Below are 10,586 nucleotides of genomic sequence, written 5' to 3'. Positions count from 1 at the left end.
GATTGAAACGGTAAAACCACGTCTCCTGCTTCTCTTGTGAGTCTGTTTCCTGGCACACGTTCTTAAGCTCATGTCCACTTTAATCCCTTTCCCCCTCACGGTGGATCACCTCTGTCTGCAGCCAGGGCTTATCTTAGGAAAGGTGAGGCACAGTGCAACAGGTAGTATAGGACAGACAGACTCTCAGTCTCCAGAGGGGAAGGGAAAGGGAGGCTGCTCTTGTTTTACGCCCTCAGAGAGAAAGAGAGAGCGCTGGCTGGCACAGTGGCCGTTAAGTCCTTGATCTGTGGTGGTGGCGGGATGTTGCTTTGCTGCGAACAATCATGACCAACTGTTGGACTGTGTTGGACTGTCCACTAGGTTTCCCGGTGCCAGTGAGGGAGCGGCAGGGCTGTCTGTGGACGATGAACCGCTACACCACTCTGAAGCAGCTGGGCGACGGCACCTACGGCAGCGTGCTCCTCGGCAAGAGCAACGACACCGGGGAGCTGGTGGCCATAAAGAGGTCAGAGAGAGCAGCTACACACATATATATACAGTATATATATATATACACTGGTGTTTTGTCTCAAACTGTTAAGCTGATTACACCCTGAGTGGCTGCTGCTGCTGCTGCAACGTGCTTCGAGGCTGTAGACTCAAACATGTTGTGTGTCCTCTCATGGCAACCAGGGCCGTTGCTAGGAATTCTGGGCCCCCTTAAAGAATACTAAAGTGGGCCCCTCCCCCTAACTTTTCCTTTTTTTTCTTAGACTACGTATGTATTATCGTTTTTTATTTAGCCTTCTTTGTTTTGATGCTAATGCAGCATTACACTGCAAAAACACAAGTATCTTAGCAAGAATATTTGTCTTATTTCTAGTCAAAATGTAATTTCCAGTCAAAACAAATCTCATTCTACTTAAAATAAGGCACATCATATTAAAAGTAGCTTGTTTTTAGACACTTTTTACTTCAAGCATATTTTCACTTGGAATAAGTAGAAAAAATCTGATAGTGGAGCAAGTTTTTCTTCCTTATTACAAGCACAAAAAACTTACTTTCACTGGCAGATTTTTCTATTTATTGTGAATTTAAGTGAAAATTATCTTTAAAAAAAAAAACAAGTTAATTTTTAGGTAATGAGTCTTATTTTAAGTGGAAAGAGATTAGTTTTGACTAGAAATGAGACATTTGGACAAGAAATAAGACAAATATTCTTGGAAAGATGTTGAGTTTTTACAGTGTACTATGAGTATTAGTCAGGGTCTTATGCAGAATAAATCAGTCATACAAAGATTAGACTACTGGGGTTTTTTATGGGCCCCACTGGGCGCTGGGCCCCTAGAGTTATCATCACCTTTCTCCCCTATACAACGGCCCTGATGGCAACACTTGAATAAGATAAAATAAAAAACAGATTTAGATTTTTTTTTGCATCTTTACAGGAAATAAACTCTTGAAATAACCAGTCCATTTTGAAGGTGCAAGTTTCCTGTCATTGTACAAGCTGTTTATAAAATGTTATTGTTCTGTCAGAGTTATTTATTTTCTCTCTTTCATTCTAAATATATATATGTGGATATTATATCTAAAAGATTATGATGCAAGCTCTTATTGAAGACAGTGAAAGGAGTGAAAGTACTGTTATCCCTTTGTAGGCAAAAGGTATTATGCAAGTGTAGTGGTAAGAAAATAATGATGCACAATGTAAAATATATATTAAGACACTATTTAATAACAACAAAGCAGTAGTTTCTGTGTGTAGCCCATATTCACTGTATTTGTGGCTTCAAAATCAGAATTAATGTGATTGTAAACGCATATCAGTGAAAACGGAAAGATACCCAGTTGCCCCTAAATGCACCACAGCCATCAGTAAATGAGGTGTAGATGAAAATGTTTAAAGTAATAATCTGCAAAAGACAGAATAACAACCAAACCCTCCAAATGAGGCACCAGCACCTCAAAACATAAAGCTGAATTCATGTTGTGCAGTGGTTAACCTGACCTTCCAAACAAGGTTAAAATGTTAAAGCAAATATTTAAAGTCAGAAGACAAAGTTTATTCATTTTAATCAAAATATCAATGTTCATTAAAACTTTAAAAACATTTTATTTTTTACTTTACTGTAGTTTCCTATAATAAGTGTCAGACCAGACAGGAAAGACACTCAGTGTGACTTTATCAAAGTATATTCATGAAAATATAGTATATTTTTTTCAATAGGATGAAGAGGAAGTTTTATTCTTGGGACGAATGCTTGAATCTGCGAGAAGTGAAGGTGAGAATTATTGTCGTCGTCATCATGTGTTTTCTCTGTGTAATCAGTAACAGTAATGTCATTTTAAACCACCAGCGATTTAACTTGCAAAATCCAATTTCTAGGTTTTGCAACATCTTTCTAGATTAAAGGGATAGTAGCATTTTTTTAAAGTGGGGTTGTATGATCTCCAAATAGCCCCTAAGTACTTTAATTGCAGTAGAAGACTCTCTGCACTCCTCCCGTTAGCAACGCCAGCCCATAATAGCCCTGCCCAGAGATTTACAACATACATTGTTGTGAATGGACCCAAAGAAACGGCCTATTTTCACGGCCTAAAAGAGGTTTTACCTGAAAAAAAAATACACAGTTCCATTGTTCGCTATAATATAATTTTTTCCAGCCCCTCAAAGTGCAGGAAAAACACAGTTTTTATTTGGACCTAACCAACTCGCATATTCCTCTGGCCCAGGGTTAGCGCCCGCCGATCAGCAGTTGGTTAGGTCCAAATAAAAACTGTGTTTTTCCTGCACTTTGAGGGGCTGGAAAAAATTATATTATAGTGAACAATGGAACTGTGTATTTTTTTTCAGGTAAAACCTCTTTTAGGCCGCGAAAATAGGCCGTTTCTTTGGGTCCATTCACAACAATGTATGTTGTAAATCTCTGGGCAGGGCTATTATGGGCTGGCGTTGCTAACGGGAGGAGTGCAGAGAGTCTTCTACTGCAATTAAAGTACTTAGGGGCTATTTGTAGATCATACAACCCCACTTTAAAAAAAATGTTACCATCCCTTTAAGACATAATTTCTATAAATGAATACATTTCCTGGCTGTAAACTACTGTATAAACGAGGACAATTGCAACTCCAAAACGTTGTTTTCAGCTCAGCTGCCGTCCACGATAAATGACTTTACTTGTGAGTGGGAAAGTTTTAAATTTACACATTGACAGTGGGCAGTGTGATAAATTATTTTGGCAGCTTTAACTATTATTGTGTGTATTACTGTATGTTTGGGCATTTCATTTGAGCTGATTTACTGAAACGATAAGGTGATTTATTTCACTGTGTGATTAGTCTCTGAAGAAGCTGAACCACACCAACGTGGTGAAACTGAAGGAGGTGATCAGGGAGAACGACCACCTCTACTTTGTCTTTGAGTACATGAAAGAAAACCTCTACCAGCTCATGAAAGAAAGGTAACAACTCGCCAGACTTACCGGTGCATTCGTACACCATTTAAATTATGTGCACGGTTATTTCATCGATGTATATAATGTGTGTTTTCATCACCGGTGGGAATGTGAGAACTATTTGGGTCAGCTTGAGTCATAATGTGTCAGTCTTGGCTTTTTTTTTTTTTGCAGACACAAGTTGTTCCCTGAGTCAGTCGTCAGAAACATGACATTTCAGATATTACAGGGACTGTTCTTTATTCATGAACATGGTAGGTGACTTCAGCACGGCCTCTCATGGTCCAGATAGAGGAAAATAAAAACAATTTACCACTTCTATCTTTTTCTCTTTCATAGAATGCTGTGTTATCAAGCTGTCAGCTCCACCTCGGTGTATTTAAAGGCATAGTTCAACATTTTGGCAAATTGGCCCATTGCCATAATCCCTATAGTCATAGCAGTAGGTTCGTTACCTTTAATTGTCGGTGCAAGCTACTTTTAGAACGGCGGAGCAGAGCCGCGAGCTGATCAGAGCTACGCTACCGAGGCTAATGGGATTTCTTGGTTTCCCTCATCAAACTCATCAAATACACAATCCAACAACTCCAAAACGCTCTGGTGGACAAGTTGTGACCTGCACATTCACCACGCTATGAGATAATAATGAAATGTTACGAAACTGAGTTGTTTTCAAGGTGAATTCATGCAAAACCACTGATGCCAGTCCTTTCGGGGACAGTTTTTCAGCAAGCAGTCTCTGAATTTCCCTCTAAAACAACTCTGTGTGGTAACGTTCTGTTATTATCTCATAGCGTGGTGAATGTGCAGGTCACAACTTGTCCACCAGAGCGTTTTGGAGTTGTTAGATTGTGTATTTGATGAGTTCGATGAGGGAAACCAAGAAATCCCATTACCCTCCATGGCGTAGCTCTGAGCAGCTCGCGGCTCTGCTCCGCCTTTCTAAAAACAGCTTGCACCGACAATTAAAGGTAACGAACCTACTGCTATGACTATAGGGATTATGACAATGGGCCAATTTGCCAAAATGTTGAACTATCCCTTTAACTCATTGAAATAATCAACCCAAGACGTATATATACTGTAAATGCTGGACAGTTCATAAGACATCAGGCATCAGGATTTTCTCCAACTAAAAATGACTCACTTCTCTGGTGCTTTAGCGGGAAGAGGAGGTGTGAGAGGCCCCAAAAAGTTTTGTTTCTCAGAGAAAAAGAAAAACCAACACTGTTTTTAGTGCACGTGGGTGTTGGTGTTATTCCCACTTCAATAAGCCATGATTGTTTGCATAGTGTTTTGTTTTTTTTCTCCTTTCCTTTATCCCCTCTTTCTTTTCTTTTTGTCTTTTACCACTTTGCCGCTGCCAGGGAAGATAAGATGTTTTCTGAAAATGAGATAAGGAACATACTGTTCCAAATATTGTCTGGCTTAGCGTTTGTGCATAAGCACGGTAAGAAATTCCTCCTGTCTTTTTCTCTACGCTTGGCTTGACTGTGTTTTGTCAGGTTCAGGTTAAAACATCTCATTCTTTCTTTTTTTGTGCCTGAGATGTTTTAACTCAACATAAAAGTGCGATGTGCATCAGTAGAGAGTCTCGTCATGGTTGCAGTGGTAGCGATGGCAGTAGTGCAGTACATATTTGTGCTTACAAGTACGGACAAATATCGGCAACGGCACATGCAGTTTTCATTTGACTCACTCGTGTTTTTCAGGGTATTTCCACCGTGATATGAAACCGGAGAACCTGCTCTGCATGGGCCCAGAGCTGGTGAAGATTGCAGATTTTGGACTGGCGAGGGAAATCCGCTCCCAGCCACCGTACACCGATTACGTGTCCACGAGATGGTGAGACTGACTTTTTAAACAATAACTAGAAAATGCATTTCCTGAAGGAAATACGGGTGAATGCTGAAAGCTGTAAGCTGAATGAGCTGATTACAATGTTGAAACAATGCTGAATTAAGTTAAGAAACTGAAGAAACAATCTTGAAAACATGAAAAAATATGAAGAGTATGAAATGGTTGGAAATTACTTCAATTGTTGAAGATCAGTATGAAGAAATTTAAAGTCTGAAGTCTACTCAGATTTACTTAAAACTGACAGTTTGAAAACATTGTTGAACCATTACTAATGTAGATTAAACAATATCTGAATAGTAAAAGTAGAAGATGAAAGATGGAGGATGTATGAAATGGGTGCTAATTACTTAAATTAGTGAAGAATTGTATGAATGAAAGGTTAAAGTGCACTCAGATTTATTTAAAACAGTTTGAAAACATTTTTTTTAACCATTACTAATATAGATGAAACAATATCTGAAGTCTAAAAGTAGAATAATATAGAAGTAGTTACAATCTGTTAAAGGGCAGAATAACTAGACTAGATAACCAGAGCTGGTGAAGATTGCAGATTTTGGACTGGCGAGGGAAATCCGCTCCCAGCCACCGTACACCGATTACGTGTCCACGAGATGGTGAGACTGACTTTAAACAATAATAATTCCCGTAGGTGAAGCACATACTACATAATGAGCTGCCACGGTTCGGTTGTGCAGTCTGACCCAAATCTTTTGACTCACAGTAACTCCTGCTGTAATATCACTGAGCATGTACCTTTAAAAAGATTATAAGATTTAATTGGTGCTGACAAGGGGGGAGGCAAATCCATTCAGGGGACAGAGAGGAAGACAAACAGACTAGACAGTGGATAATCACTCACTGTTGTGATTAATTTGTCTGATACCTTCTATTTACGCTACATATTAACTTCCACTTCAACCCACATGTTCAACGTTGATCTTTATCTTGATAACAAAGTACAGCTGTAGTCTCTTCTACTGTATGTTTTTATTTCCAAAAGTTTCTTTTCCTTTCCTCCACCGTTTGCTCCGGTGCTTCTGGTTTCAGTTCCCCTGATTTTTTTTTTTGCCGTTTTGCCGTAATTAAAAAAATTAGCAGCAACATCTAATTTCCAGAAATGCTGCACCTGTTAATCTGCAAAATTCAGCCTTTTTCTTCTTCATAAAACTTAAGTAAAGTCTGTGGATTATCAATAGTGCTGTTACATTTTTTGACTTTATATTAAAGATGTTGTGAGGACACAGAAATCCCTCAGGAGAACATTGAAAATCTTGGGCTGATAAGAATAAAACCGTGTAAGGGTCAGTGACAATTTTTTTTAATGAATAAAAATAAATAAACGTTTTAAAAGCATCAGATTTGTTCAAATGTAGATTATGTATTCAGGATGGTTTTATGTCATTTGCACCATTTTTTCAACAAAAGTCAGACTGAATGGCCTGAAAATGTCAAATGGTGAAACCACAAAAGAATAATCAATATTAAATATCTTATCCACCTACAGTGGATTTAAGTGAACTTATAAAAAATATACTGCACTTTCTTCTGAAAATATTAAATTGTAATCGATTTTTTTTTGCTGTGTTTCTTTCTACACTTGAATTTTATGAATTGTTGCAACACTGAGCAGGATTTATCCTAAAACATCAGCTGTTTATCTGAATAATGTGACAAATTATGTAGAATTTGTCCAGAAACATAGTGTTGCATTGCGAAAGAAGTGAATTACATTTGTTCCACATTTGAGTCCAGATTTATTTTCCTGTACATAGTCAAATTTTTATGAAAATGTACTGGTTACACCACTTGACATTGGGATGCATCATGTCATTGACCCTTGGATAGATGGACAACCCCAGGGTTTATTGATAAAAGTTCTTTTTGTCTTCGATAATCAATGCAGTATCTTGGATTAAATGCTCGTAAGTGGCACAAACATTGGTTAAAGGGATAGTAGCATTTTTTAAAAGTGGGGTTGTATGATCTCCAAATAGCCCCTAAGTACTTTAATTGCAGTAGAAGACTCTCTGCACTCCTCCCTTTAGCAACGCCAGCCCATAATAGCCCTGCCCAGAGATTAACAACATACATTGTTGTGAATGGACCCAAAGAAACGGCCTATTTTCGTGGCCTAAAAGAGATTTTACGTGAAAAAAAAATACACAGTTCCATTGTTCGCTATAATATTTTATATATAAAACATTTTTCCTGCACTTTGAAGGGCTGGAAAAAATTGTATTTATAGCGAACAATGGAACTGTGTATTTTCTTTCAGGTAAAACCTCTTTTAGGCCACAAAAATAGGCTGTTTCTTTGGGTCCATTCACAACAATGTATGTTGTAAATCTCTGGGCAGGGCTATTATGGGCTGGCGTTGCTAACGGGAGGAGTGTAGAGAATTTGCTACTGTAATTGAAGTACTTAGGGGCTATTTGTAGATCATACAACCCCACTTTAAAAAAATGCTACTATCCCTTTAAACGTGACCAGATCAACAAAACACAGGAATACCTTTCAGTCTCTACATGCATTTATGTGCCATAAAAGTCTCCACATGTTGTTGCTGTTCAGGTACCGAGCCCCAGAGGTTCTGCTCAAGTCCAGCTGCTACAGCTCGCCCATCGACGTCTGGGCCGTGGGCTGCATCATGGCGGAGCTCTACACCCTCAGACCCCTGTTCCCCGGCAACAGCGAGGTGGACGAGATCTTCAAGATCTGCCAGGTGTTGGGGACGCTGACGAAGGTGAGCCGACGCAGCAGGTGTCACACACACTCCACCACCCAGGGCCGTTTCTAGGAATTCTGGGCCCCCTTAAAGAATACTAAAGTGGGCCCCTCCCCCTAACTTTCCCTTTTTTTTCCCTTAGACTACGTATGTATTATCGTTTTTTATTTAGCCTTCTTTGTTTTGATGCTAATGCAGCATTACACTGCAAAAACTCAAGTATCTTAGCAAGAATATTTGTCTTAGTTCTAGTCAAAATGTAATTTCTAGTCAAAACAAATCTCATTATACTTAAAATAAGACACATCATATTAAAAGTAGCTTGTTTTTAGACACTTTTTACTTCTTTCAAGCATATTTTCACTTGGAATAAGTAGAAAAAAATCTGATAGTGGAGCAAGTTTTTCTTCCTTATTACAAGCACGAAAAACTTACTTTCACTGGCAGATTTTTCTATTTATTGTGAATTTAAGTGAAAATGATCTAAAAACAAGTTAATTTTTAGGTGATGAGTCTTATTTTAAGTGGAAAGAGATTAGTTTTGACTAGAAATGAGACATTTGGACAAGAAATAAGACAAATATTCTTGGAAAGATGTTAAGTTTTTACAGTGTACTATGAGTATTACTCAGGGTCTTACGCAGAATAAATCAGTCATACAAAGATTAGACTACTGGGGTTTTTTATGGGCCCCACTGGGCGCTGGGCCCCTAGAGTTATCATCACCTTTCTCCCCTATACAACGGCCCTGCCACCACCTCGACGCATGAGTATGACGACCCTCACCGTCGTGTCCTCCTCTCCCTCCCTCCGTCAGGCGGACTGGCCTGAGGGCTACAACCTGGCCGTCTCCATGAACTTCCGCTTCCCAAAGTGTGTCCCCACCAGCCTCAAATCCCTGATCCCCAACGCCAGCAACGACGCCGTCGCGCTGATGAAAGACATGCTGCAGTGGGATCCCGAGAAACGGCCGAGTGCTGCTCAGGTAGGTGACGTTTGAACGTAAACAAAACACACACAAAGGTCAGACTTGAAGGGGTCAGAAGGGGTTAGGGTTATTACTGCTGATCACTGCAAAGTCACTCAGGTCCTTTGGTGAGTGAGTTCACTTATTTTTAGTGTGTGAGGTCCAAGTGGGAATCAATCAGCTTATCTTGTCTGTCACTGTAATACCAGACTTGACTGTGAACATGCTGGAGGCATCGTTGTGAAACTTATGAACCACTAACGAAGCCCAACAATGACACAGTAGCGCTGTGTGGAAAGAAGCAGCGATGGTTTGTCTCATTAGTCCTTTAAAAGTTACGTCATGTGCTCCGTGTCTTAATGACTTGAATTCTTCGCCTTAATTCCTATGCTTTCGTTTGTTCATATATTTAGTGATGGGAATTACAGTGTTACTAACAGCACTACAGTACTTCTTTCAGTAACTGGGTCCAAGTAACATGACATATTTGAGCATGAAAGAAAAGTAACAAAATAATTACTTTTCATGGTAATTAGTTACTTTTATAAGGCGGTAACTCAGTTACTTTTTCTGGAAATTAACGAGCAACTATAACTAATTACTAATACCCGTCCAAACCCGGTTGCAACTTGTTTGATTGATTTTTGTATGTCTGTCCATATTTTGTCTTTGTCTTTGTCTTGTTTTTTGTTTTTTTTGTTTTGTTTTGTTTTGTTTTGTTTTGTTTTGTTTTGTTTTGTTTTGTTTTGTTTTGTTTTGTTTTGTTTTGTTTTGTTTTGTTTTGTTTTTTATTATATTGTTCTGTATCCTTTCATTGTACTGTGATGTGTTGTGTTGTTGTGTTTTATGTTGATGTGAGGTGCGCAGGACCCCCTCGAAAACGAGTTGCGACAACTCAAGGGGTTTATCCTGCTGATAATAAACAACTTAAACAACTTAAAGTAACGTGCCCAACACTGATTAAGATGCTTCTCATTCTTTAGATTTGGTGAATTACTGTAGATGTATTTTTTCTCTGTTGTTTTATGCTGCGGTGAAAGATTCTCACTAACCCTAGTGACCCTAATCCTAAATTTTACACTTGAATATGAAAATTTGCAACTGAAAACATTTTACGGTTTGTCTCATTTCTCCTGCAGGCTCTGCGGTATCCGTACTTCCACGTCGGCCAGTCGCTCGGCGCCTCTTTGCGGTACCCGGAGCATCACAGGGCTCAGGTCAAGACGTCCGAGGCGGCTGCAGAACCGAAGCCTCTGTCGCTCTGCAGGACGGACGTGGAGCTGCAGACGGCCGGCGAACCTCCGCAGCAGCACCGGCCGCTACAGGAGATCAGCCTTCCTCTGGACAACATGGAGGCAAGCACACGACAAGCGACACCGGGGCAGCAGGAACCTCTCAGCCTGGTCAAACACAGGCAAACAATGAGCTGGCACACTGTAGGTATCACACAGCTACAGCTACTGATATCCAGCCTGCAGCACAAAAACCTCATTCACACCATGATGATGATGGAATAAATTCTAGACGAGTCGTCACAGATTTGATTCTCCACCAGATAAATGTTCATCACTGAATATAGTTTAGTGAATGAATGAAT

General features: G+C 39.5%; 1 protein-coding gene across 3 annotated transcripts in view; it reads left to right on the top strand.

Moving 5' to 3' along the window:
- The first annotated feature begins 298 nt into the window (after positions 1–298).
- LOC146970250 (serine/threonine-protein kinase MAK-like) overlaps positions 299–10,586 on the top strand; it is a 16,579-nt gene continuing 6,291 nt past the window's right edge. For 2 of the 3 annotated variants that reach the window (XM_085804547.1, XM_085804546.1), the window contains exons 1-8: positions 299–505; positions 2,210–2,264; positions 3,322–3,443; positions 4,805–4,887; positions 5,150–5,282; positions 7,869–8,040; positions 8,840–9,007; positions 10,129–10,425. In XM_085804547.1, the coding sequence (XP_085660673.1) occupies positions 324–505; positions 2,210–2,264; positions 3,322–3,443; positions 4,805–4,887; positions 5,150–5,282; positions 7,869–8,040; positions 8,840–9,007; positions 10,129–10,425 (1,212 nt within the window). In that variant the 5' untranslated portion in view covers positions 299–323. Of the gene's footprint in view, positions 506–2,209; positions 2,265–3,321; positions 3,444–3,611; positions 3,692–4,804; positions 4,888–5,149; positions 5,283–7,868; positions 8,041–8,839; positions 9,008–10,128; positions 10,426–10,586 lie in introns of all 3 variants that reach the window. The other variant, XM_085804548.1, reaches the window with a different exon arrangement.

The sequence above is a fragment of the Trachurus japonicus genome, chromosome 17, assembly GCF_045865225.1.
Source record: "Trachurus japonicus isolate A0001 chromosome 17, Traja_1.0".
NCBI lineage: Eukaryota > Metazoa > Chordata > Actinopteri > Carangiformes > Carangidae > Trachurus > Trachurus japonicus.
Note: the sequence above shows the minus strand (reverse complement) of the source record. Positions and strands in the feature narration are given on the sequence as shown.